The 27966-nt window shown below is 36.3% G+C and overlaps 2 protein-coding genes across 14 annotated transcripts in view; one reads left to right on the forward strand and one right to left on the reverse strand.

Moving 5' to 3' along the window:
• Positions 1 to 27966, forward strand: part of NF1 (neurofibromin 1) — a 274270-nt gene that overhangs the window by 216864 nt on the left and 29440 nt on the right. For all 12 annotated transcript variants that reach the window (XM_072779390.1, XM_072779394.1, XM_072779382.1 and 9 more), the window contains 11 exons: positions 7999 to 8431; positions 9003 to 9343; positions 12113 to 12315; positions 15844 to 16037; positions 17164 to 17304; positions 17461 to 17740; positions 18629 to 18843; positions 19088 to 19149; positions 19280 to 19394; positions 19911 to 20012; positions 21773 to 21913. In XM_072779390.1, the coding sequence (XP_072635491.1) occupies positions 7999 to 8431; positions 9003 to 9343; positions 12113 to 12315; positions 15844 to 16037; positions 17164 to 17304; positions 17461 to 17740; positions 18629 to 18843; positions 19088 to 19149; positions 19280 to 19394; positions 19911 to 20012; positions 21773 to 21913 (2227 nt within the window). The remainder of the gene's footprint in view (positions 1 to 7998; positions 8432 to 9002; positions 9344 to 12112; positions 12316 to 15843; positions 16038 to 17163; positions 17305 to 17460; positions 17741 to 18628; positions 18844 to 19087; positions 19150 to 19279; positions 19395 to 19910; positions 20013 to 21772; positions 21914 to 27966) is intronic.
• On the reverse strand, positions 285 to 4902 carry EVI2A (ecotropic viral integration site 2A). Of its 2 annotated transcripts, XM_072779400.1 has the most exons (3): positions 4605 to 4902; positions 4124 to 4171; positions 285 to 1679 (listed from the first exon to the last, which is right to left on the reverse strand). In XM_072779400.1, exon 3 carries the CDS (start codon positions 1656 to 1658, stop codon positions 963 to 965), a length of 696 nt encoding a protein of 231 aa, XP_072635501.1. In that variant the 5' UTR covers positions 1659 to 1679; positions 4124 to 4171; positions 4605 to 4902; the 3' UTR covers positions 285 to 962. The 2 variants fall into 2 exon arrangements, with proteins under 2 accessions (XP_072635501.1, XP_072635500.1); XM_072779399.1 differs by lacking the exon at positions 4124 to 4171 and having other exon boundaries at positions 4605 to 4900.

Genomic DNA, 27966 nt, shown 5'->3' on the forward strand with positions numbered 1-27966 from the left:
GATAGTAAAAGAAAATGAACAAAACTGATAATTTATTTTAGGCCATTTGGCATCCTTGAAGTCAGAAGATAATCCCTCTTTGGATATTTGCTATAAATATTCTAATAAGCAGTATTTATAGAATAGAGGTACATTGCATTTAAACAATAGTAAGATGTGCTTTACAATTACTCTTGGCCTTCTGTGGTGGCTAGTCTCACCTGTTTCAGTTAAGCTCTTTTTCTGATTGATCTTTACAGTGTGTTCCCTAAGATAATAAAATGAATACAAATATATATAGTCAGTTTTATTCTAAGGAGTCTTAATTTATTATACAAAATTAAAAGTTTTAATTCAATATTTATAGTAGAAAACCACCTTTTTCTGTGTGCCATACATAAAGATGAAAACATCTAGCATAAAATTAGCTGTGCTGGTATATGAGATGGTACAGATCTTGTCACGTGCAGCAGAGGTATCGTTAAACTGCAGTTCAACTCTCCGCATTAGGAATTTGGCTTCTGTTAGATGTCAAAGCGTAGATTTGCCTCTGAGGACACACTAAAACTTTTCAAAGTTTAATTATGTTCAGATGAAGATCATCTAACTACTGTTGCTGAACAGGAAATTATGTATTTAATTGTCCCTTTCTGCCTCCATTAGTCAGTTCCTTCAAGTCATCTTTAAAACCTGCCCCACATTCTTGGATTTTGTTACCTGCTTTTTAAAATATTCAGTGTCAGAACAAAAGTGCACAGTTTTAAATAATTGAGAGGGTGGGCAGACTTCTCCCCTTCTCACCTGCTTGCTTTTTTTTTTTTTTTTTTTTCTTCACCTGCTTGCTTTTAAATTGCAAGGCTGCCATGTCAACAAATTTTAGACCACCAAACCAACATGTTGGCATAAAATATCAAACTGATTTCATTTTTACTTCATACACTTTCCTCCTTGCTACTTTGCATTTTTCTTTACTAAAGTGCCTGTTAGTTAGTGAGTTTTTCAGTTCCTCCTTCATCTTTTCTTCCCCTTGTAGCTATAAGTGTTCCAGAAGATTGCATCATTAGGTTGGGCCCTGTGAGCTGGTGCGCTCTTTTCCAAGTGTCTGATTCAGCAGGCCAGAGACCACTGCTTGCCAGGAAATCACCATTGCTTCTAGGCTGACGCTTGCCTACTTGTTTTGATCGTCTGAGAGATGAGACTTTGTTTGCCAGAACTACAGTTGATAGAAATAGAAGGGTGCAGATAAGAAAAAGCACTGCAATTATAACGAAGCAAATTAGCATAGCCATTTTGTTGTTGTTTTCCTCACAGACCTCTTTTTTGAAAATTTCACGGTGATCTTTGGTTGTGTTTTCTGTGCTCTGTACTGTTGGAGAACTGTTCCTGATAACAGAAGGTATATAAAGCTCCAGTTCCGATTTAGGAGTTAGAGATGTGACCAGAGATGATGTTATTTCAGTCCTGTTTACAGAGTTACTGCTTTTATCTATTGCAGAAGTTGTAGGGTTTGTGTTAATGTTTTCATCTTGGTTTCTGCCCATCTGATTTTGAATATCTCGCTCCCAGACAGCAGTATTGTTAGCCCACAGTTGGGTATAGTTTGCGTTTGTTCCAGGAGACCAAGAAAAAACTATCGTCATCAGAAGGGTGAGATGCAGGTAAAGCCATCTGTGCTCCATGTCCAGGAATATGCTGGAAATCTGTTGGGATAGCAGTGTCATTTGTTAATTTGGGAAAGAACAGTGGTTCCCAGTTGTTACGATTGTAGTTGAAAGATGGACAGCTGATATTTTACAAGTGAGCTACAAACCCATACCTAATATTTGCTATCCCGTTTGAATTCCTTTTTACCTGGCTTGTTTGTTTTCTGTTAGACTGTGTGTAAAGAAACAATTTAATTTCTGTTATTCTTTTAAATGCTAGAAGTTAGCATTAAAAATACTTGTGAATCATTTTAAACTGAATCCCATGGTTTTATAGTTTCCTCCGTTCCAAGCATGCTAAACTTGAGCTTTGAATCAGATACTTCTGCTTTACTTTTTTGATTCCTCCTTTTTTTTTTTTTTTTTTTTTTTTTTGCCCCCAACCAGTTAAGGATCTTATTTAAAGAAACTCCCCACCCTCTAAAAAAATGTGTCACTGATCCTTATAGGAAAGGAGAAATGTGGCCTTGAGCATTTTGCTTCATGTATGAAAAGAAAATGCAAATTGGCTTTTTGGTTTTTGTTTTGGGATTGAGAAAGGGGAAGTGTAGCAACCAAAGGAAAATGGATTTCAAATAGGAATTCAAGATGTTCTTTTTTCTTGAGTGTTTATCTTGAAGCTTAGAATAAACCTGGTACTTAGAAATATACTCCTGGTATTTTTGTTTTTTGTTTTTTTTTGTTGTTGTTGTTGTTTTTGTTTTACTCCTGGTATTTGTGAAAGCAATTGTGGGGGTGGTTCTCTCCATTCACCTGTATATCCCCTAATTTATTGTGGCTTTGCTAAGAGCAAAGGCATGCCAGATTTCTCAACCTAAAAATCTGGCATTACAGTGAAAAAGCAGATTTCTTCTGAATAATCTCAAAAGTTAAACAAGTTACTTTTTTCATCATCATATATGCCTAGCATCTTTTCTATGACTATTTGACATAATTTTTTAAAGTTAATTATACAGTAAATTTACAGTAAATTATACAGAACATCCGGATCAGTGGAATTTAGACTGTGGGAAGTGGAAGTCAAGGCAGATCATAAGTTTCAACATACAAATAAAAAAGATGAATTTTAGTTTTAGCTTCAAGCTCTTTGAAAGCCAGTGCAAAAGGGGGACAAGTCTGTTCCTAATTCTCATTATTTACGATATGATTGAAGATTTAAATAGAACTGGCATATCTATTCTAGGTGCTGATAAACCAGCAGAAAAAATTTATCAGTTTTATATTGAGTTATCTCTTTCTCCTTTCCTTTCCTTTCCTTTCCTTTCCTTTCCTTTCCTTTCCTTTCCTTTCCTTTCCTTTCCTTTCCTTTCCTTTCCTCTTTCCCTTTCCTTTTTCTTTCCTTTTCTTTCCTTTCTTTTCTGCAGTAAAGCAAAGTTTATTGATAGTACAAGGCTCCCAAAGAGGGAGGGGATCCAAGAGTGTTGCTCTCGAGTTCTCTCTTTTTTTAATTAAAGATTTTATGTATTTATCCATGAGAGACACAGAGAGAGAGAGAGGCAGAGACACAGGCAGAGGGAGAAGCAGGCTCCATGCCGGGAGCCCAACATGGGACTTGATCCCGGGACTCCAGGATCATGCCCTGAGCTGAAGGTGACGCTCTACCGCTGAGCCATCCAGGCGTCCTGAGTTCTCTCTTTTATAGTAATATTCTGTTCATCCAAGTTACTTTTGTAGGAGTATTTTATTATTAACATTTGTTTGAGATAACTAGAAGCAAAAATTGATTATTCTCCTGAGATATATTCAGTGAAATTGCCTGTTTAAGACTTTATTTTATAGAAGTTCTTCTCAAACTTGAATGGTCATGGGAATCTTTTTTTGTTTATGTTTTTTAATGTGGATTCTGATTTTTTAGGTCTAGGAGGGATCTGAGATCCTGCATTTCTAACTTCTTCCCAAGTAAGACAGATGCTGCTGGTAGTCATGCTTTTTTGAGTTTTGAGGTTTTATTAGAAATAGTTGTTAAATGTCATTGGATAAAATTTGTATGCTATTGATATATAGAAATTGAGAATAACAAGTATGTTGTTACAAACAAAAGTAACTTTTGTTACTTTTAACAAACGTAACAAAAGTAATAAGCAATGCTAAATGGAAACTAGCCACTGAAGTAGTATTTCCTAAAGGAAAAAAAAACTTTATTATGTGTTCTAGAATGATTACTTTTTAGATTATGATCTTTAATAAAGATATTGTGCATTGACTTCTTATATAATAAGTGTTCAGCTTCCATTTGAATAACGAATCTTTATATACTTCATAAATCTTTCACAAAGAGAAATATTTTAAATTGGGTTAGCAAGTAGTTTTCATCCTTTTGTACTAAACTAGTTTTCTGCATTCAATGCTAAAATTATTTAAAGTGGGTTATTCTTATCACATTAGTTCATTAACAGTGTAGTATACATCATGATATTCATACACATTTTAGCAGTGCTTACCGCGGGGTGGATAATAGGCCTGCTGTTGATTGTCTTCTGCCAGATGTACTTTCATCCCCAAATAAACAAACTGTTAACAAAATGAGACTTTCTCTTGCCCTTACAAATGCCTGAGAATAGAGGACTGTCTCTGCATTCCTAATTTATGCCATGGAGGCCAGGTTATGTTATCAAAAGTTTTCTTTATCTCTGGTCATGAACTTTATTTTTTCAACTTTTTAAATTATAAAACTTTTCAATTCACTGTGGAATCTAAACTCACATACTTCCTAATCATGAAAAAACTGTTGATGATAAATCTTTCAATTTTTAACTTAAATGTTACTTAATAGGCCAGAAAAAACAGCATACATTTTCAATCACTTATGATTCTACTTTGTTAGTAAGATTCTTAGGTCTCATTTGAAAGCACTTCCTTGAACACTAATCCGTGCAAAGTTATGAGTGAAAAGGCATAAGAAAAGCCATATAGATGACCTACCTTATAAATTCTTGGTTAAAATCTGATTATAACCTGATTTTAATAGCCACTTCTTTTCTTGTCTTGAAGTACAGCTTCCAAGTAATTTAAAGCAGACAAGACTTGGAGAGCATGAACCTTAAAGTAAATCTGCAGTTACTGAAAAAAAAAAAAAAAAAAAAAAAAAGATTTTACAGCTAGCTTTCCACTTTTAAAACCAAACCACAGATGACACATTTCCTTTCTGCTGCAACTAAAGCACATGTCACAGAGAAGGAAAAAAAAAACAAAACAAAAAAAACCATAAAGTCCAACTTGTCCAGTTGGCTACTGGCGTGACAGGAGGCTTTTGTACAACAAATCCCCGCCTCCAGGGCAGGGAGGGTGTTCTACTCAGTGCCATTTGACCTTTTGCTCATTGTATATGCCTCCTTCTTTTGAATGAAGATGAAATGGTAATTTTCCTGCAGCACTAAAATCTCTAAAAATTTTATTTATGTACTGCAGTCTGATTCAATGTCATGTGTTTGGAGACCTGGGGTATTGGGCAGATAATAGAAACAATGATATACGTAATCAGCGTCTCAAATTGTGGAACTATAACAATGACTTGAGAAAATACCGAGTAAATTTAGATTATATGCAGCAGAATATGCTTTTACGTTGATTTACTCTTTCCCCTCCAGTGTCCTGTCATCACTTCATTTTCAGTATGTCTGAAATGGACTTCATTTTCTCTCCCAAAGTTGGCTGCTCCTCATGATCTCTTTGTTTTTGTCCATGATAGCAGCATTCTTTGTGACCTCAGAGGGTTGGTATACAGCGAGTCCTTTTAATTCAAGCCCTGTCAGCCCTGATCAGACCTTGGATTGTGTTGATCCTTCCTTCAGATTCTTGAATTGGTTTCTTTCTTCTTTCTTTTCTTTTCTTTTCTTTTCTTTTCTTTTCTTTTCTTTTCTTTTCTTTTCTTTTCTTTTCTTTTTTTTTCTTTTTTTTTTTTTACCGTCACCATAGTGTTTAGATCCTCATTAGGCCATACCTAGACTATAGTATCTTTTTTTTTACCAGCCCTGACTCCTTCATATAGCTTGTATATATCACTTCCTTTGATCATCTTATCTCGTTAAGAAAATAAAGTTGAATAACTCTCTGACACCTAGAGCAGTGATTCAGAAATATTTGTGCACATAAGTATCAGGTAAGACGGTTGCTTAAAAACAATGAAAATTGCCAGGCCCCACTGCATAGGTTCATATGTAGTAGAAACAGACCACATTTCTATCAGTTACCACAGTTGATTCTGATGCTAGTGCTTCACAGAACATATTCTGAGAAATACTGGGCCCTTGAGAGAAAACCTGAACCTCTTAGATGACTAGTTTTAATCCCTTCACAATTTAACTGTTATGCGTTTTTCCAGCTTTATCTCTTTTTTTAAGTTAAACTTTCAATTGTATTTTATTTTTTAGTTAAATTCCAATTAGTTAACAATGTCCTATTACTTTCAGGTGTACAGTTTAGTGATTCAACACTTATAACACCCAGTGCTCATCACAAGTGCCTGTCTTAATCCCTATCACTTATTTAACCCATTCCCCACTCACCTCCCTTCTGGTAACTATCAGTTCGTTCTCTATAGTTAAGAGTCTGTTTTCTGGTTTGCCTCTCTCTTTTTCCCCCCTGTGATTGATTGTTTTCTTTCTTAAATTCCACGTATGAGTGAAATCCTATGGCGTCTTTCTCTGACTTATTTCACTTAGCGTTATATTCTCTAGCTTCGTCATTGCAAATGGCAAGATTTCATTCTTCTTATGGCCAAATAATATTCCATTGTATATATATATCATCTTGGTCCTTCTTCAGATTCTTGAATTGACTCCTTTTACTGTCACCATAGTATTTAGATCCTTATTAGACCATACCTAGATTATCGTATCTTTTTTAACCAGCCCTTCTGGAACACCATATCTTCTTCATCCATTCATCAGTCGATGGATATTTGGGCTCATTCCATAATTTGGCTATTGTAGATAACACTGCTGTAAACATCAGAGTGCATGTATTCCTTTCGAATTAGTGTTTTTGTAACCATTGGGTAAATACCTAGTAGTCCAATTGTCCAGCTTTATCTCTTAAAACTTCTCTATGTGAATCCTTCATTCCAGCTAAACTAGATGACTTACCTCAGCACATCTAGTTTTTCTTTTCTTCTTTATCTCTATGAGGCCTGCTAGTCCCTCCTCTTATTGAATTAAAAATTTCTTCTACCCACTTTAGTCACAGCGCTTTTAGTGACTGCTCAGTTTGTGCTCATCTCTCCCTGTCTTGAACTATTTTTCTCTGCAATTCATTTGGTAAGTGATAACATACTATGTTCTACCTTTCCTTTGATCTTAAAAGATTTTAAAATCATTTAATTTGATTTTTATCTTCTTTTCTCCCAACAAGATCTCCTGAGATACGGATATTTATCCGTATAATAAATAAATATTTATTTATTGAGCCTATTTTGTAATACTTTACCATAGTCAACAAGTGTAGTACATTGGGCCAAGTTAATATAAGTTGTTATGATTTGAAGTTCTAATACTGTGTTCTTCAGGGCTTTCTGATGGTCCTTACCTTGGCTACTCACACCGGTCAGCATTCTTTTGAGTGTAAGCAATCTATGTATGACCTAATATGGCTTAATCAAAAAAAATAGAATTCATTGGCTCATCAACTGAATGGTCTGGGGATAAATTTGATCCCAGGAGAGGCTTTATCTAGGGCTCAGATGATATGACTGGGTCCTCAGTTTCTCTCTCCATTTCTCCAGTTTTTAGGCCAGCTTCTCCTTCATTTCTCAAGGTATGAGCTAACAACTCCCAAGACAATGTGTTCATTGTTCGTAAACACTGGGAAAGAAAAAGTCTCAATTCCCAACTAAAGCTAAAGTTTCTGAGTTGGTGGGCCTCTTTGGCCCTGGTTGTACTGATTTGAGTCATGTAATCATTGCTGAACCTCCTCTGGTCAAGGTGGTGGGGTAAGCAAATTGACTAAAGCCATTCAGATTACTCCAGTGCTCCAGGTGGGTCATTCCCACCCAAACAACTCACCTGGGACATTTAGTGGGCCTAGAGGCAATCAATCCATGTTAACTGCCTTCCTCTGCTTGTCTGTGACGTGCAGGTTGTTGCTCAAAAGTTTTTGAGTTGGAGACTTGTCTCTTCCATTTTACCTCAGTCTTTTTTTTTCAATGTCTAAAGAATAGTGATTTTTAAAAATTGATTTAGGTTTTATATAATTTTTTGATATTATAGTTTTTTCTAGAAGGCTCATAAGAAAATTAAAGGAGTGGAATAGATTTGTAGCATCTGTATATTTATTCAGAACTCTGTTAACGTCTGTGTCCTTTTTATGTCATCTTCCTTAGGTTTAAAACTGGTCAAATCAATGGCGATTTGCTGATATACCATGTCTTGCTGACTTTAAAGCCATATTATGCAAAGCCATATGAAATTGTAGTGGACCTTACGCATACTGGGCCGAGCAATCGCTTTAAAACAGACTTTCTCTCCAAGTGGTTTGTTGTTTTTCCTGGCTTCGCTTATGACAATGTCTCTGCAGTCTATATCTATAACTGTAACTCCTGGGTCAGAGAGTACACCAAGTATCACGAGCGGCTGCTGACTGGCCTCAAAGGCAGCAAAAGGCTCATCTTCATAGACTGTCCTGGGAAACTGGCTGAGCACATAGAGCATGAACAACAGAAACTGCCTGCTGCCACACTGGCTTTAGAAGAGGACCTGAAGGTATTCCACAATGCTCTCAAGCTAGCTCACAAAGACACCAAGGTTTCCATTAAAGTAAGTTTCACTCCATGTTAGGTAAATGATTTGTTATCCTTCTTGGCTAACCAGACTGCACTGGCCTCCCTAGGTGTGCCTATAGTAGTGGATCAAATGTGTAAAGTCAGTCCAAATGGAGGAAAACCAAGCTTTTTGTCTTCTTGGAGGTCCTGTGAAAGATAGGAGAGGTGAACACTTCATTATATTCTAGGTCGGATTAGAGGCAGGAGAGTGTTGTAGAGAGGGCAGTTTGCCATCAATTAGTCAAATGGAAGGAATGTGGGGAGGGTGGAAATTACCAATTGAGGATTCTTCTGATTATTGCATGCTTTTTGCAGAGTGGGAAACATGAACCAGGATAAAATCAGTAATTGTCTATGGGATTCTTGAACTTTAAAAAAAACAACTAACATTTTTATAATGTTTTCAGTCTCTTATGAGAGCATTTATTGCAGTTGAACCCATTTGAGCATACAATGGTGGTAACTCTTCCTTAAATGGCAAATATGGTATTTGCTCGGTTGGTCAATTGGTTTTTGATGTGGAATTTAACTCTTCTTCACTCCACCCTCTCACCATCACTTTCCAGGTTGGTTCTACTGCTGTTCAAGTAACCTCAGCAGAGCGAACAAAAGTCCTGGGGCAATCGGTCTTTCTAAATGATATTTATTATGCTTCGGAAATTGAAGAGATCTGCCTGGTAGATGAGAACCAGTTTACCTTAACCATTGCAAACCAGGGCACACCACTCACCTTCATGCACCAGGAGTGTGAAGCCATTGTTCAGTCTATCATCCATATCCGGACACGCTGGGAGCTGTCACAACCTGACTCCATCCCCCAACACACCAAGATTCGGCCAAAAGATGTCCCTGGGACGCTGCTCAATATTGCGTTACTTAATTTAGGCAGTTCAGACCCTAGTTTACGGTAGGTTTTTAAAAATTCACTTCCAACTTTTTTCAGGATTTGTTACTTTTAGAATGAGACCACTTAATAAGCTTTTAATATAGCCTCTACCTTAATACTCTAAATAGGAAGGTATGCTGTGTTGGTTAACCAGTGTGACCTCATCAGTTTGCGGGGTATTCACATGAACTGTGGAATTCTGAAAAGGGTGATTCACACTAAACCAATATATGTTCTTTCTCCAGGAAACTTTCATCTGAAATAGCCTACGTAGCAGCTTTGTTGTTCTGTTTTGTCCCCTGCCCCAAAAAAGCCTTTAAAAAAAAAAAAAAAAAAAAGTCTATTCCTAAGTTTCTCCTTCTGAGTCCTCTAATTATGTTTTCCCATGTTCAAAAGTATATCACTATTAAGTTTCCTCACAGTCAAATTACATGATCATTGTTTGACAACGGAGGGCTTAATGTGAAGTAACTCAAACAATAACATTGCATACTTTCCAATTATGTGACTTTTTTTTTTTAAGATTTTATTTTTTTATTTTTTCATGAGAGACACACAGAGAGAAAGAGGCAGAGACACAGGCAGAGGAAGAAGCAGGCTCCATGCAGGGAGCCCGATGTGGGACTCGATCCCGGGACTCCAGGATCATGCCCCGGGCCGAAGGCAGCCGCTCAACCACTGAGCCACCCAGGGATCCCCCCCAACTATGTGACTTTAATGAAATTTTTGAAGGAAGTCTTAAGACAAATGTAGATATCATCTGATAGTATAATTGGTTCTGTTTAGGTTTAATACTCTGAACATGAATGAGGAACTAGCAAGGTGTGTAGGGTCAGTAGATTTGGTTTAAATCTAGGTCTGCTACTATGTATGACTTTGGGCGAGGTACTAAAGTTCTCTGAGCTCTAGTTCCCCATCTTCAAAATAAAGAAAACAGTGCCTTTCCTATATACCTCCAAAGGTTTAATAAATAGTATGTATAGTAGTGTATTTTAGCACCTAGCAGGCGGTTTGTGCTCAGTATTACCACCTCCCAACTCCCCTTCCCACCCCTCCTCTCTCTACCAGTGTCTCTTTGCACTCTTTCCCTCCTTTCTTTTTTTTTTTTTTTTTAATTTTTTTTTTTTTATGATAGTCACAGAGAGAGAGAGAGGCAGAGACACAGGCAGAGGGAGAAGCAGGCTCCATGCATCGGGAGCCCGACGTGGGATTCGATCCCGGGTCTCCAGGATCGCGCCCTGGGCCAAAGGCAGGCGCCAAACCGCTGCGCCACCCAGGGATCCCATTTCCCTCCTTTCTTCCCTCTGCTTTTCATGTTGGGTAATTCTTTGTCTCAGGTTCCTTGGGACTGTCAAGATATTTACCAATAAAATTTCTTAGCTCCAGAAAAATCTTCCCTAGGGTGTAATGTAGCCCTGGTTTTATAAATGGGCCTTTTAGAATTCCTGATTCTTAAATAAAGGGGAAAAAATATCAAGATTTCTTTACCTGGATGCGCCTCCTATAAATTATACATAAAATTTTGTGTATGCTAAAAAAAAAAAAAAAAAATTTTGTGTATGCTTAGCTTTCTTTATCCCTAAGGAACCTGTGACACTTACCCTAGTTTGAGCAGGCCCAGTTCTTTATAGCTGTTGAAATGTACAGAATAAAAGTCCGTGTCAAAATTGTGTAACTCCAAATTCCTAGGAGTTAGTAAAAGATACAAAAACTTAGAAACAATAGTATTAATGTTCTCATTTTAGGAAAATAGAGCTATGAAGCCTACGTTTAATTTCTAATTCAAAATTCCTCATAGAAGAATCTTCTAACAATTATTAGCTTGAATGAATCTGTATCCTTTTATGAATTGAACTGAACAAAAAGCAGCTTCTGCTTTTTGCTGAAGCATGTCATTCCAAAGAAAAAGCCTTTAGGATGCCTTAAATTTCAGAGGCTTTTTGCTCACATATGGTTGTTGCAAAAATATAGTAACATGGTAAAGGTTTGGAGGTCAACAAAACCTGAAATTTGCTGAGTAATCAAATTATTTCTCTTGCAGGATAGGGGCAGTAAAATGAAAATTTGAAAATCAAGTATGAGTTTTTTGACTTGTGTCCCGAAGTGCTTAAGTATATTTTCAGACATTTCTAAGGGAAGTTTGGTTCTAATGGAACCTGGATGTATATTATTGGTTTTGTTTTCAGTGCTTATGTAAATGAAAAATGGGGGAGGGGGACTTAATTATATTACATTTGTTTTTGACCTCCAGTTTGTAGGATGTCTTGTAGGACACCAAGAAAGAAAGTCAGTAGGTACTAATGAAAGATTTTTGCATTTTAATCTGATGAGGGACCATCTCATTTATCCTCTTATGATCCCCATTATAAATAGATCTGATGGGAAGGGGGAACCACAATTTGAGTTTTTGGCTTCACTGAAAATATGATGAGCCTTTATTCTAACTAACTTTCTATTGAACCACTTTAGGACCATAAACCTCCCATATTCTATATCCCAGTAAAATATCTCTTAGAAATGTATTATAGTTACCTGTCTTAGGAGCCTTACAGGGCTCTTCTGGTATTGTCAAGAACCTCCCCTGAATCCCTAAATGATGAAGAAAATCCCTAAATGATCAAGGGTGTTGTGTTTACCATAGAATCATAAGACTTTATCTCTAATTGATCATAAAATTTAAAAGTAGTTGATTATGCTTTGTAATAGAATCCTAAGTTGTGCTTTATGAAAAAAATTTGGAATTATAAGAAAAAAATGTTTTAAAACAACTTCATTTGTGTTTCCTCCTAGGTCAGCTGCCTATAATCTTCTGTGTGCCTTAACTTGTACCTTCAATTTAAAAATCGAGGGCCAATTACTAGAGACATCAGGTTTATGCATCCCTGCCAACAACACCCTCTTTATTGTCTCTATTAGTAAGACACTGGCAGCCAATGAGCCACATCTGACCTTAGAATTTTTGGAAGAGTGTATTTCTGGATTTAGCAAGTCTAGTAAGTAATAATAATTTTCTTTAATACTAACAATGATTCTAAGAAGATTCAAAGAAAATCATTTCATTTCAGAATTTGCCAGTGAAATCATAACTGATTATATTTTCAGTTCTTTATTACTTCTTATTTTTCCTCTCTGATACTCTGCAACTGAAGGAACTTCCTGGTAGACAACATTGAGAAAAATCCACCAAAATTCTGATAAAAGCAAGGTGGCAAGATTTTTGATACTTTACATGTCTCTGAGTCATTTACAAAGTATTTTTCATACTGTTTCAGTTTAAATAGCTTCAGGATTTCTCTTCTAGGCAGATTTTTCTAGATGAGTGAAATATTAACATTGTCTCCTTGATTTTAAGGAAGAAATAGTCCTTTTCTCTTTCCATCAGGTTAACTTTGAATTGTGATTTTATTTGTCGTGTACAGTTCTTGGAGAATGTAGTGGCACATAATACAGGGCTCAGAGTCAACTCCTTATTTGACTTTTAATAAGTCTTACAAATTTAACATCCACACTTTCCATTTATTAATCTTCATACCCTATAGAAGTATAAATGTTACTCTTTCTCCAGCTTATTTCCTGACACTTTCTTCCCTCCTCTTTTTCTCTCCATAATACATAAAACTTTTTTTCTGCATTCAAACATGTTTCTCCTTTTTGTAAGACTTACTGATTTGAGAATAGTAAGACCACATAAAAGAGGTGCAAGCATGCTTACAAGTTGGGAAGAGAGGCAGAGGGAGAGAATCCTCAAGCAGACTCCCACTGAGTGCAGAGCCTGACTTGGGGCTCAGTCTCCGTGGCCTTATGAGATCATGACCTGAGCTAAAACCAAGATTTGAATGCTTAACTGACTGGGTCACCCAGGCACCCCTCAAACATATTTCTTGATTTTTCAGGTAATGGAAAGCTTTGACAATTCATCAAGACCAGATCACTATATATATTTACTTATAATTAGAGATGTAGGGATATAACCCTAAAAAGAAAATGTGTTAAGACTAACAAAACAAGAAAAGGATAAAGCTTTATTGAGAAATATTTTTAAAGATTTGAGTGAAATAAACAGGCATATTGTGTTCCTGGATGAACAGTTCTTCTTGATTATTATAGATTCAGTGCTTTCCCATCAAAATAGCTACAGGATTTGAGGACTAAGAATGAGGTAGAACTGGGACACCTAGGTCGTTCAGTTGATTAAGCGCCCCACCCTTGATCTCAGCTCAGGTTGTAATCTTAGGCTCCAGAGTTCCAGCTCCACACTGGGCTCCATGTTGGGTGTGGAGCCTACTTAAGAAAAAAAAAAAAAAAAAAAAAGTGAGGTAGAACTTAAGATGATTATAAATTCCATTTGAAACAACAAGGATAGTTAAGAAAATGTTGAAAAGAAAGAAAACAGAGACACTTGTTGCAGACATCTGAACACATAACAGTATCATAATTAAAGCAGAGCTGTTTAAGAATCAGCAATCAGATCAGTTTAAGAGAAACAGATTGATAAAGAAGTGTCATGAACTGATGGGGGAAAGATTAAATCATTAAAATAATGAGGCTGGGAAGCAAATTAAGTTGGGTCTTCACTTCTCCCCAAACCACAAGATACCAAAATAAGTTCTAGCTATATTTAAGAGTTGAATATAAAAACTTGGAACCATTAAAAAAAGGAAGAGGAAGAAGAATATTTCATTGCTTTCTGGGTGTAAGGACTTTATGAAGCAAAAACGTGGTTGATGAAAATAAAGGAAACAGTGAGCATAAGTGACTACATTAAACTTCCAAACATCTCTATTTCAGGAACATAAACAAAAGTAAAAAGATGATAAAAAAAAAAACTAGGAAATATGCTTGCAACAAATATTAGAAAAGATTAATATCTTTAATCATGAAGAGTTCGTATAGGTTGATCAAAAGAACAACAATAGCATGCAGGTCATAATAAAAAGGAATATATTTTAAGAAGTTCACTAATAAAAATCAAAGAAATAACTGAAAGAATAGCAAGATAACATTCAATTATCAAATTGGCAAAAGGGTTTTGTTTGTTTTTTTAAGATTTTACTTATTCATTCATGAGAGACGGAGAGAGGCAGAGACATAGGCAGAGGGAGAAGCAGGCTCCCCGCAGGAAGCCTGATGCTGGACTCTCTTCCAGGACCAGGGATCATGCCTTCATCCAAAGGCAGATGCTCAACCGCAAAGCCACCCAGGCGTCCCTGTTAGTTTGTTTATAATTCAGTGTTGATGGCCTATGGAATTGTGAACAGGGGCAATTTTTTGAGAAAGCGCTTTGGAAATGGGTATCAAGTGTTCATACCTTTTGGCCTCATGATCCCACCTTCTAGAGTTTATTGTAAGGAGTAAATGTTCAGATGTTTATTACAGCATTACTTTTTATTTAGATTTTTTAAGCTCAGGTATATCCTGTCAATAAGTACCCTCATCTTAAGTGAACAGCTTGATGAATTTTTATGTGTGAATCATCATAAAACCCTCTCCTAGATCAAGATACAGAACATCTCCAGCATCCAGAAGGCTCCTTTTAGTTCTATCCCCTCACCAAGAGTAATGACTACTGTGACCTCTGTTGCCACAGATTTATTTTGCCTGCTTTTGAGCTTCATATACCAGTATGTATAACAGCAAAAAACTGGAACAGTCTAAAGATGAAATAATAAAGAACTAATTAAATTATCAGATTTGTATGATGGAATAATATGAAACCATTAAAAATGTTTTAGGTACAGAATTTCAGTTTGGGAAGATGAAAAAGTTGTGGAGATGAATTCTGGTGATAGTTGCATAATGATGTGAACGTACTTAGGCCCACTGAACTGTATACTTAAAGATAGAAAATTTTACATTATGTGTATTTTACCACAATAAAAAAAGTGTTTTGGGGACTCTAGATAAAGTTATATAGAGGAATTTTTGTATTTTTTTCTAAGTCTGAATTTACTTCAAAATAAAAAGTTAAAACATGTTTTTAGAAAATTTTTAATGATGAGTAAATAATAGCAGTATAATGTGTGGTGAAGAAAATATTCAAAACATACTGCATATACAGCATAGTCCTATGGGGGACTTGGGGTAGGTTTATGTGTATACACACATACAAATATATGTTATCTCTATGTAGCTATGAAAGCCTGAGGAGAGATGAGGTATATTAATGTCAGTTTTATTCTTGTGGCAATGTTTTCCTTTCAAGTAACTTTCTGTGATTGCCATATATTCCTTTTACAGTTAGAATAAAACAATAACTTTTTTAACTAGAAGAGGAATGATTAAGAGGGAGAAAAAGTAGGTAAAACTTTTCAAAAATTGGCCAACTGGCTTTAAGTTTACTTTTTTCATGGCTTTTTTTCTTCATCTCTGTCTTTAATATATTGGCCAAATCTCTTTTCTCCACACCACATTCTATGTAATGACCTTTACCTTTTACCTTATTTTCCCCAATCCTCTATTTTTAGATAACTGTTGATGTAATTTTCATTGACCATCTATGCTAATAGTATATTTTTTCCCAGGTATTGAATTGAAACACCTTTGTTTGGAATACATGACTCCGTGGCTGTCAAATCTAGTCCGTTTTTGTAAGCACAATGATGATGCCAAAAGACAGAGAGTTACTGCTATTCTTGATAAGCTGATAACAATGACCATAAATGAGAAACAGATGTACCCATCTATCCAGGCCAAAATATGGGGGAGCCTTGGGCAGGTATTGAGTTTGCTCAAATATTTGTCTAGTACCTCTGTGATACAGATATTAATCTAATACCCCTTTGTAGAAAACATTGTGCTGGGCACTAGGGATATAGCTGTAGAAAAGATAGTCCCCTCTTTCAAAAAGCATGCAGATATTCCCCTAATTCTTGATTTGGTTCAGAATTGTAGTTTTCTCATGCATGTTTCAGAGCCAGAAAAACACTAATTATTTTAGCACTCTTTTCCATAGCATAATTACATAGAATTTAACTTTAAAAATCTGATGTTGTCTCTAGTAAATAGTGCCCTGTCTTATTTTTTTAGGGGGAGAGAGAGAGAGAGGGCATGAGTGGTGGGGGTAGGGGCAGAGAGAATCTCAAGCAGGCTCCATGCCTAGCTGAGAGCCCAGTGTAGGGCTTGATCTCATGACCCCAAGATCATGACCTGAGCTGAATTCAGTAATGGGAAACTAAACCGACTGAGCCACTTGACACCCCTGAATAGTGCTGTATAAAATATTCTAGTACTTATGTACCATAAATGTCAGTAGATGTTTGTTAACAATATTATTTTAGATGCCTTTCATGTATGGTTCTAGCACAAGAATACCAGTATTAAGATATAGAACACAATGTAGTATTTTATTTTTGTTTGATAAAAATTGTCCACATCATTTCTTCAAAGTTATCGTTTAAGGCAGCAGTACCCTACTCAAACAATGCTGCAAATCCTTTAAATAATTTGAAATGACCTTGGAGCCAGTTCTACAGAACATCTCAATACTTGATGTCACTTCCTATGTTTTAAAATAATTATATTTTATGTTAAGCATACATTACTGTCTTAGAAGAGAACAGATGTGCTTTGCTAGTAGATGAAAATAGTATTTGTGGACATTTTAAATTTTTAAATATTGGTCCCTTAATCTCTGAAGTAATTGAGTGAATATCTTTATCCTTCTTTGGATATTTAATGAATTATATTTACTGACACGTCTCTAAATAAAACCTAGTATTTGGGGGGCTTTAGGTAAAATAGAATTTTCATGTTGATTGGGCTGCTGCTTTGAAATATTTTTAAATTAAAAAGTTGGTGGAGTGAATAGCTAAAACATATGTTATTTTTCCCTTTTCTACTAGATTACAGATCTCCTTGATGTTGTACTAGACAGTTTCATCAAAACCAGTGCAACAGGTGGCTTGGGATCAATAAAAGCTGAGGTGATGGCAGATACTGCTGTAGCTTTGGCTTCTGGAAACGTGAAATTGGTTTCAAGCAAGGTAATCAACTTTTCCTTTGCCTTCTGGGCTTTGGCATGATGTCTGTTTTTACTACCAGAAGTTGTTTATATTATAACTAGTCATTTTAAGGTTAAACTGAAATTTTTTGTGATAAAACTGTTTTAGCCCGTTTTTAAAAATTCTGTTTCTTTACAGGTTATTGGAAGGATGTGCAAAATAATTGACAAGACATGTTTATCTCCAACTCCTACCTTAGAGCAACATCTTATGTGGGACGATATTGCTATTCTAGCACGCTACATGCTGATGCTGTCCTTCAACAATTCCCTTGATGTGGCAGCTCATCTCCCCTACCTCTTCCATGTTGTTACTTTCTTAGTAGCTACAGGGCCACTCTCCCTTAGAGCTTCCACACATGGATTGGTCATTAATATCATTCACTCTCTGTGTACTTGTTCACAGCTTCATTTTAGTGGTAAGTTTCCAGAAAGTACTTTGTGGTTTGCAATTTGTGACTCCATTTTATACCACCTGATGGGCATAAATTATCTTACTCATTGGGGATCCCTGGGTGGCTCAGTGGCTTAGCATCTGCCTTTGGTCCAGGGTGATCCTGGGGTCCCGGGGTTAAGTCCCACGTCAGGCTCCCTGCATGGAGCCTGCTTCTCCCTCTGCCTGTGTCTCTGCCTGTCTCACGAATAAATCAATAAAATCTTTTTAAAAAATTATCTTACTCATTATTGCGATACCTTTAACATTAGTTGCTTATTGAAGCCTGTGATGATGACATGAAATATTATCAAAAAGAAAAAGAATAGATTAATTCCATTCTATTTCAAGCTATAGCAGAGCAGAGGTTTTTTGCTTTTTTTTAAGATTTATTTATTTATTTATTTTAGAGAGAGACAGAGTGAATGGGGGAGAAGAGGCAAAGGGAGAGAGAGAATCCTCAAGCAGACGTCCCACTAAGCATGGCACCTGACATGGGGCTCAATCCCACAACCCTGAGATAATGACCTGAGCCAAAATCAAGAGTCAAATGCTTAACTGACTGAGCCACCCAGGTGCTCTTATAGCAAAGATTTTCTATGTGCATTTGTTAGGTAGATTCTTAGAGTTATCACAGAAGCTAAAGACTCTACCAGTTAACAGTGTTGTGTTACTGTCATGAATTTATAGATAAATGGAGCAAAAGCAGTGAGCTTTGAGAATAATATATCTACAGAGTTGGTGTAGGAAGCATGGTTATATAATTTTGATATGACACTCAGATTTTCTAAATACAACGTGAAATTTGGCACTTTAGAATTTTAAAAAAGTTAATATCTTTAAAGTCTTTCCTTGTTACTTTTTTCTTTTACAGAAGAGACAAAGCAAGTTTTGAGACTCAGTTTGACAGAGTTCTCATTACCCAAGTTTTACCTGCTGTTTGGCATTAGTAAAGTCAAGTCAGCTGCCGTCATTGCCTTTCGCTCCAGTTACCGGGACAGGTCATTCTCTCCTGGCTCCTATGAAAGGGAGACTTTTGCTTTGACATCCTTGGAAACAGTCACAGAAGCTTTGTTGGAGATTATGGAGGTACATTAGGCAAAATGATAAGAAACAGAGATCTTTTTTTTAATTCACTAGTAGTGTAAAGAAGAAATAGTTTATTCTGTTCATGCATAATGCTTAAATAAAAACACTCCCATGGAACACGTTCATTGATACTCTATATGTCATTTATTTAATGACATTATAAAAAATGACATAATTCACATTATTTAAATGTTTCTAAAAACATTTATGAACATAAATATATTTAGAGTATTTTTTTTTTAAGGCATGTATGAGAGATATTCCAACATGCAAGTGGCTGGACCAGTGGACAGAACTAGCTCAAAGGTAGGTCCCAACTAAATTAAAGTTGTAAAAGTATGTGTATTATTGAAAAGATAAGTACTACTGCATAACCAGTATTTTAATTATTTAAAATAAAGGTTTTTCATAAACTCTTTGGATTTTTTAATTGCAGATTTGCATTCCAATATAATCCATCCCTGCAACCAAGAGCTCTTGTTGTCTTTGGCTGTATTAGCAAACGAGTGTCTCATGGGCAGATAAAACAGATTATCCGTATTCTTAGCAAGGTACCCCTCCCCCCTCCCAAATATTTGTGATTCTTAAGTTGTAAAGCGGATCTTGTGTTTTTCTAAGGGACATCTAAATTTGAATTTAATGAAATGTCTTGTATGTTGGTCATTAAACTTTTAAACAATGAACTGAATTATTTTCTTTATTGTAATTCTTTGAAATGAAGAAACCTCTAAAGAAGGTATCTTAAAATACATATTATCTCTTTTGCTAAGAAGGTACTCTTAGTATTTTATCAGTTTTCAAAGCATTCAACTATATGGTAAAACTAGCCTTACATAAAATTACATAATTTGTAATTAATATAATAATGCCTAATGTATTAGAATATAATCTAAAATATTTAAAAATGAAAACCCAAATGATCTGTTTACCAAGAATACCATAGCACTGAAAATGATTCTGTCACTTATTAAATAAGGAATTGTTCCTGAACTGATTGTGAGATTCAGTTTAGGAATTGATGTTTTATTTCAATGAAAGTAAAATAAAAAATTCTGTTTCCCTAAAAGGCACTTGAGAGTTGCTTAAAAGGACCTGATACTTACAACAGTCAAGTTCTGATAGAAGCTACAGTAATAGCACTAACCAAATTACAACCACTTCTTAATAAGGTAATTACTATATAGAAAATGAATGCGTTTATTTTGGGTATCAGTGTTAAATGTTACTTTATTTTGTTTCAAAGAGTTCAGAAAATGAACTGAGAAGAAGTTATAAAGAAAAAGCTGTAAAGTAGAACTTCTTGTCTTTAAATTTAGTTGTTTGAAGAATTTATATTAAAGGGAGGGAGAATAAGTATGGGGAGTATGTTCTCAAGAGCTTATAAGTATTTGTCTCATCAGTGCTAAAAGAAAAAGAGGTATATATTCTTAATTCTTTTATCCAGTAAGTATTCACTGAGCATCTGCTATGTGCCAAGTACCATTTTAGGTGCTAGAGATGTAGTACCTAAAGAAAACTAATAAAACTCCTTTCCTCATGGAGCTTATATTCTGGGGATGAGTGTGGGAGTTGGGAAGTGAATAGGTAATAAAGTAAGTAAAATATGTAGTGTGCTAGTTCATGATCATTATTGTGGAGAAATATAAAGCTGGGGCAAGTATACCTGTACATCAAGAGAGTTTAGGTGCTAAATGAAGGCAATATTTAAAAGGAATAAAATGATGTGGCCACTGTTTCAGGATGGTTTGAGCTTATCTCAGCTTTGTGATATGGAACAGGTCATTTACTATATCTGAACATCATGTTTCCACATTGATAAAATGAGTAAACTAGCCTAGAGGATGGCAGACTATTATTTTCTAACTCTGAAGTTGTATAATTATGTGAATTGAGTACAAAGATATGCCAGATTTGAGGGAGATTACAGAGAAATAAACACCTGTATGTTATATGTTCTATGTTCTACAGACATATCTTTTAAACCTAAATTGCACAAAATTGTTTTCTCATCCTTATCTTAGAAGTTAAAATGAGGCTCAGAAGGGCTAAGTGACTTGCCCAAGTTCATATACCTAATAAGACAGAGCCATGATTCTCTTCCATGGCTGTCTGACCCTAAAGTCCTTATATTTTCCCATATACCACACTCTTAAATAAAGGTTCCCCAAAATACGTATCTTTAATTCAGAACAGCAAGAAATTACTATACTGGTAAAGGTGACAAAATTAAAAGGATAGAGTCTAAGGTTAAAGAGATAGGTACGATTTAGTGTAGAGAAAGGGAGAAAGCCTTGCCCGGCAAACATACAGCAGGAGAATTATACAGGAATGCTGGGACAATGAAGGGATCGTAGGTAGACCATTCTAGTAGTGTGGAGAAACTTTGCAGGAGAATAGTGAGATGGAAGGTTGTAAAGATTGGATAGAACCAATCTAACATCCAAGATTCTTCAGAAGGGAGTTTGGAAATGTACCTGTTTGTTTTTAAGCAAATGAGTAGTAGACTAAAGGAAGACTAAAGGAAGGGTCCTTCTGGCAGTAGCGTGCACAGGAGATTGGAGTAGGGGGATACTGGAGGCAGAAGGAATCCACATTTAGAAGAAAGAAGGTTGGCATAGGATAGTGTTATTAGCAATAAGCAAATACAAAAGAGACTACTTTGGAAGAATTAGCAAGACTTGGTGACTGGAGTTTGGAATCAGAGAACAGGGAGAAATCCAAGGAGGCGGCTGAGGTTCTCCGTCTGGCTAACAGTATCTTTAGTTACACACAGGGAATGGATAAAGAGCTTACCCTTATATTTACTTTCCCCCAAAAAGAAAACCTGCATAATTCGGGGGATAATGTGCTTTGTTTTATACTGCAATGTGTTTTGGATGAGACTGTTTATAGTTCATCTCACTAATCTGGAATGCGTGACCCTTGCCAGGACTCCCCTCTGCACAAAGCCCTCTTTTGGGTGGCTGTGGCTGTGCTACAGCTCGATGAGGTCAACCTGTATTCAGCAGGCAGTGCGCTTCTGGAACAAAACCTGCACACCTTAGACAGTCTGCGGGTATTCAATGACAAGGTAAGCTGACTTTCAGTGAGCATCCTAGAGGATGCACAAGTATAATGCCTCCTCTTTTATTGTTGTTGTCCTTTGAAAATCAGAAGAGGTCCATAACTTTAGTATGCAGTTCTGTAATGCAGCTTATCGTGAGTATAGTTCCCTAACAGCTTATAAAAAATTCTTTAAACTTTTTTATATAAAAATAGCAGAAAACAGTACTCACCCAATACTGGTAAACAGAATAGGGATAAAAAATACTGAGTAGTAATAGTAGCTACTATGCTAAAAGCTGTGCTGTGCTATGCTGTACTATGCACTGTACAATCATTATTTGTGTTTTCATAATCCAAAAGTAAAAGTTATTAGCATTCTCTACTCTGCACTTCACACATGAAAAAATAATCTAAATATAAGCTTATTTTTATTGAATAGTGGTACTTAATGAAAAAAGTAGGTTGGAGAGTCTGAAGGAAACTTTTAGGTACTTAATTATACTAGTTTTTTGTTTTGCCTAATCCCACTTTGAAACATACCATTAGCATCCTTCTGAACATTTATCAACCTTGACTGAGGTTGAATTCTGGTTTACAGAGTGTAGAGAAAGAGACGTAACAGTATGAAATGATGTTCCTTTTTTGTCTTTGGAGAAAAAAGGGAAGAGTCTAGGAAAGAAGAGAGGAATTTTTTTAAAGATATGTGTTTATAACAAGAGATTTACTTGAAGTGAATTTGAACAAAGCTGTGGGTAGGGAAAAAAGAATAGGAGCATGGTTTTAAGTGTGAGGACGGCTGAGCTAAACACTCTGATTAGTCTGCCAAATGTGGTGTAGGCTTAATAGCTACCTTGAAATTTATCCATCAGACTTCCATTTTACAAAATAGAAAAGAACAAAGAAGTTAAATAACTTGTCCATATTTGTATATCTGATTTGTGACAAGAGCCCCTCTTTCCTAATCCCCTTTGCTCTTTTCTGGGGTTGTCTTAGGACAGTGGTGGTCAGAAAGATAGCTAGATATTGGCCGTTTGTTTGGATATAAAAATATTTGTAAATAAAATGTTTCTCTAGGAGTATCTGCCTTGGGATTTTCATTGCCAGAACAGCCCATAACAGGAGCTAATACTGACCTCAGTGCCCCCAGGATACTAGGGATCAGAGTTAATAAAACTTATTAAAAGTCGCCAGGATATAAGGTGATTAAGGTCTGAGGATCTGATGTATAACATGGTGACTATAGTTGATAACATTGTAGTGTATAATTGAAATTTGCTAAGAGAGTAGAACTTTAAGTTCTATATTTAATGATTTAATGTTCTCACCAAAAGCAGGGGTAGGTGTGATTAAATATGTGAGGTGTGGTGTACACTTTCAATATCTTAGAATTTTATTTGTCAATTATACCTCAATAAAGCTAGAAAAAATTGTACATATAGCAGGCTAATAGGTAATCATACTTTATATAGTATTCTGCACTTTGTATTTTATTTAATATAAAGTGAACATCTTTCTAAACACATATTCATGCACACACACATATATATATACACACACACATAAATACACATGCACTTGTGCATGTAATTCTTTGTAATGGCTACAGTGTTTTACAATATGCATGAGCCGCAGTTTTTTTCAACCATTTGCCCATTAATGAACGATTGATTTGTTTCTGTCTTTTCTTCTTTCTTTTATAAACAGTGCTGCTCTAAACATTTCTCTACATTTATTTTAAATGCTCATGTTTTTCTTTCTTTAAGATAGAAATCTAGATAACCCAAGCTGAGGCTCTAAACACCTTCAGTTTGCTTTTAAAAATCGCTGTTGTGGGCTTTTGGGTTTTTTTTAAAAATGCAAATTCCTGGGCTTTGCCCAGTGACTTTATTTTTTTTTTTAATTTTTTTTATTGGTGTTCAATTTACCAACATACAGAATAACCCCCAGTGCCCGTCACCCATTCACTCCCACCCCCTGCCCTCCTCCCCTTCTACCACCCCTAGTTCGTTTCCCAGAGTTAGCAGTCTTTACGTTCTGTCTCCCTTTCTGATATTTCCCACACATTTCTTCTCCCTTCCCTTATATTCCCTTTCACTATTATTTATATTCCCCAAATGAATGAGACCATATAATGTTTGTCCTTCTCCGACTGACTTACTTCACTCAGCATAATACCCTCCAGTTCCATCCACGTTGAAGCAAATGGTGGGTATTTGTCATTTCTAATAGCTGAGTAATATTCCATTGTATACATAAACCACATCTTCTTTATCCATTCATCTTTCGATGGACACCGAGGCTCCTTCCACAGTTTGGCTATTGTGGCCATTGCTGCTATAAACATCGGGGTGCAGGTGTCCCTGCGTTTCATTGCATCTGTATCTTTGGGGTAAATCCCCAGCAGTGCAATTGCTGGGTCGTAGGGCAGGTCTATTTTTAACTCTTTGAGGAACCTCCACACAGTTTTCCAGAGTGGCTGCACCAGTTCACATTCCCACCAACAGTGTAAGAGGGTTCCCTTTTCTCCGCATCCTCTCCAACATTTGTGGTTTCCTGCCTTGTTAATTTTCCCCATTCTCACTGGTGTGAGGTGGTATCTCATTGTGGTTTTGATTTGTATTTCCCTGATGGCAAGTGATGCAGAGCATTTTCTCATGTGCATGTTGGCCATGTCTATGTCTTCCTCTGTGAGATTTCTCTTCATGTCTTTTGCCCATTTCATGATTGGATTGTTTGTTTCTTTGGTGTTGCGTTTAAGAAGTTCTTTATAGATCTTGGAAACTAGCCCTTTATCTGATACGTCATTTGCAAATATCTTCTCCCATTCCGTAGGTTGTCTTTTAGTTTTGTTGACTGTATCCTTTGCTGTGCAAAAGCTTCTTATCTTGATGAAGTCCCAATAGTTCATTTTTGCTTTTGTTTCTTTTGCCTTCATGGATGTATCTTGCAAGAAGTTACTATGGCCGAGTTCAAAAAGGGTGTTGCCTGTGTTCTTCCCTAGGATTTTGATGGAATCTTGTCTCACATTTAGATCTTTCATCCATTTTGAGTTTATCTTTGTGTATGGTGAAAGAGAGTAGTCTAGTTTCATTCTTCTGCATGTGGATGTCCAATTTTCCCAGCACCATTTATTGAAGAGACTGTCTTTCTTCCAATGGATATTCTTTCCTCCTTTATCGAATATTAGTTGACCATAAAGTTCAGGGTCCACTTCTGGGTTCTCTATTCTGTTCCATTGATCTATGTGTCTGTTTTTGTGCCAGTACCACACTGTCTTGATGACCACAGCTTTGTAGTACAACCTGAAATCTGGCATTGTGATGCCCCCAGATATGGTTTTCTTTTTTGGCTATTCGGTGTCTTTTCTGATTCCACACAAATCTTAAAATAATTTGTTCTAACTCTCTGAAGAAAGTCCATGGTATTTTGATAGGGATTGCATTAAACGTGTATATTGCCCTGGGTAACATTGACATTTTCACAATATTAATTCTGCCAATCTATGAGCATGGAATATTTTTCCATCTCTTTGTGTCTTCCTCAATTTCTTTCAGAAGTGTTCTATAGTTTTGAGAGTATAGATCCTTTACATCTTTGGTTAGGTTTATTCCTAGGTATCTTATGCTTTTGGGTGCAATTGTAAATGGGATTGACTCCTTAATTTCTCTTTCTTCAGTCTCATTGTCAGTGTATAGAAATGCCACTGATTTCTGGGTATTGATTTTGTATCCTGCCACGCTACCAAATTGCTGTATGAGTTCTAGTAATCTTGGGGTGGAGACTTTTGGGTTTTCTATGTAGAGTATCATGTCATCGGCAAAAAGGGAGAGTTTGACTTCTTCTTTGCCAATTTGAATGCCTTTAATGTCTTTTTGTTGTCTGATTGCTGAGGCTAGGACTTCCAGTACTATGTTGAATAGCAGTGGTGAGAGTGGACATCCCTGTCTTGTTCCTGATCTTAGGGGAAAGGCTCCCAGTGCTTCCCCATTGAGAATGATATTTGCTGTGGGCTTTTCGTAGATGACTTTTAAGATGTTGAAGAATGTTCCCTCTATCCCTACACTCTGAAGAGTTTTGATCAGGAATGGATGCTGTATTTTGTCAAATGCTTTCTCTGCATCTAATGAGAGGATCATATGGTTCTTGGTTTTTCTCTTGCTGATATGATGAATCACATTGATTGTTTTACGGGTGTTGAACCAGCCATGTGTCCCAGGGATAAATCCTACTTGGCCATGGTGAATAATTTTCTTAATGTGTTGTTGGATCCTATTGGCCAGTATCTTGTTGAGAATTTTTGCATCCATGTTCATCAGGGATATTGGTCTGTAATTCTCCTTTTTGGTTGGGTCTTTGTCTGGTTTTGGAATTAAGGTGATGCTGGCCTCATAGAACGAATTTGGAAGTACTCCATCTCTTTCTATCTTTCCAAACAGCTTTAGAAGAATAGGTATGGTTTCTTCTTTAAACGTTTGATAGAATTCCCCTGGGAAGCCATCTGGCCCTGGACTCTTGTGTCTTGGGAGGTTTTTGATGACTGCTTCAATTTCCTCCCTGGTTATTGGCCTGTTCAGGTTTTCTATTTCTTCCTGTTCCAGTTTTGGTAGTTTGTGGCTTTCCAGGAATGCGTCCATTTCTTCTAGATTGCCTAATTTATTGGCGTGTAGCTGTTCATAATATGTTTTTAAAATCGTTTGTATTTCCTTGGTGTTGGTAGTGATCTCTCCTTTCTCATTCATGATATTATTAATTTGAGTCTTCTCTCTCTTCTTTTTAATAAGGCTGGCTAATGGTTTATCTATCTTATTAATTCTTTCAAACAACCAACTCCTGGTTCTGTTGATCTGTTCCACAGTTCTTCTGGTCTCAATTTCATTGACTTCTGCTCGAATCTTTATTAACTCTCTTCTTCTCCTGGGTGTAGGATCTATTTGCTGTTTTTTCTCTAGCTCCTTTATGTGTAAGGTTAGCTTTTGTATTTGAGTTCTTTCCAGTTTTTGAGTGGATGCTTGTATTGCAATGTATTTCCCCCTTAGGACTGCTTTTGCTGCATCCCAAAGATTTTGAACGGTTATATCTTCATTCTCATTAGTTTCCATGAATCTTTTTAATTCTTCCTTAATTTCCTGGTTGACCCTTTCATCTTTTAGCAGGATGGTCCTTAACCTCCACGTGTTTGAGGTCCTTCCAAACTTCTTGTTGTGATTTAGTTCTAATTTCAAGGCATTATGGTCTGAGAATATGCAGGGGACGATCCCAATCTTTTGGTATCGGTTCAGACCCGATTTGTGACCCAGTATGTGGTCTATCCTGGAGAAAGTTCCATGTGCACTTGAGAAGAATGTGTATTCAGTTGAGTTTGGATGTAAAGTTCTGTAGATATCTGTGAAATCCATCTGGTCCAGTGTATCATTTAAAGCTCTCGTTTCTTTGGAGATGTTGTGTTTAGAAGACCTATCGAGTATAGAAAGAGCTAGATTGAAGTCACCAAGTATAAGTGTATTATTATCTAAGTATTTCTTCACTTTGGTTATTAATTGATTGATATATTTGGCAGCTCCCACATTCGGGGCATATATATTGAGGATTGTTAAGTCCTCTTGTTGGATAGATCCTTTAAGTATGATATAGTGTCCCTCTTCATCTCTCACTACAGTCTTCAGGGTAAATTTTAGTTTATCTGATGTAAGGATGGCTACCCCTGCTTTCTTTTGAGGACCATTCGAATGGTAAATGGTTCTCCAACCTTTTATTTTCAGGCTGTAGGTGTCCTGTCTAAAATGAGTCTCTTGTAGACAGCAAATAGATGGGTCCTGCTTTTTTATCCAGTCTGAAACCCTGCGCCTTTTGATGGGGTCATTAAGCCCATTCACGTTCAGAGTTACTGTTGAGAGATATGAGTTTAGTGTCATCATGGTATCTATTCAGTCCTTGTTTTTGTGGATTGTTCCACTGAACTTCTTCTTAAAGGGGAATTTTAAGAGTCCCCCTTAAAATTTCTTGCAGAGCTGGTTTGGAGGTCACATATTCTTTCAGTTCCTGCCTGTCTTTGAAGCTCTTTATCTCTTCTTCCATTTT

This window comes from Canis lupus, chromosome 16 (assembly GCF_048164855.1).
Source record: "Canis lupus baileyi chromosome 16, mCanLup2.hap1, whole genome shotgun sequence".
NCBI lineage: Eukaryota > Metazoa > Chordata > Mammalia > Carnivora > Canidae > Canis > Canis lupus.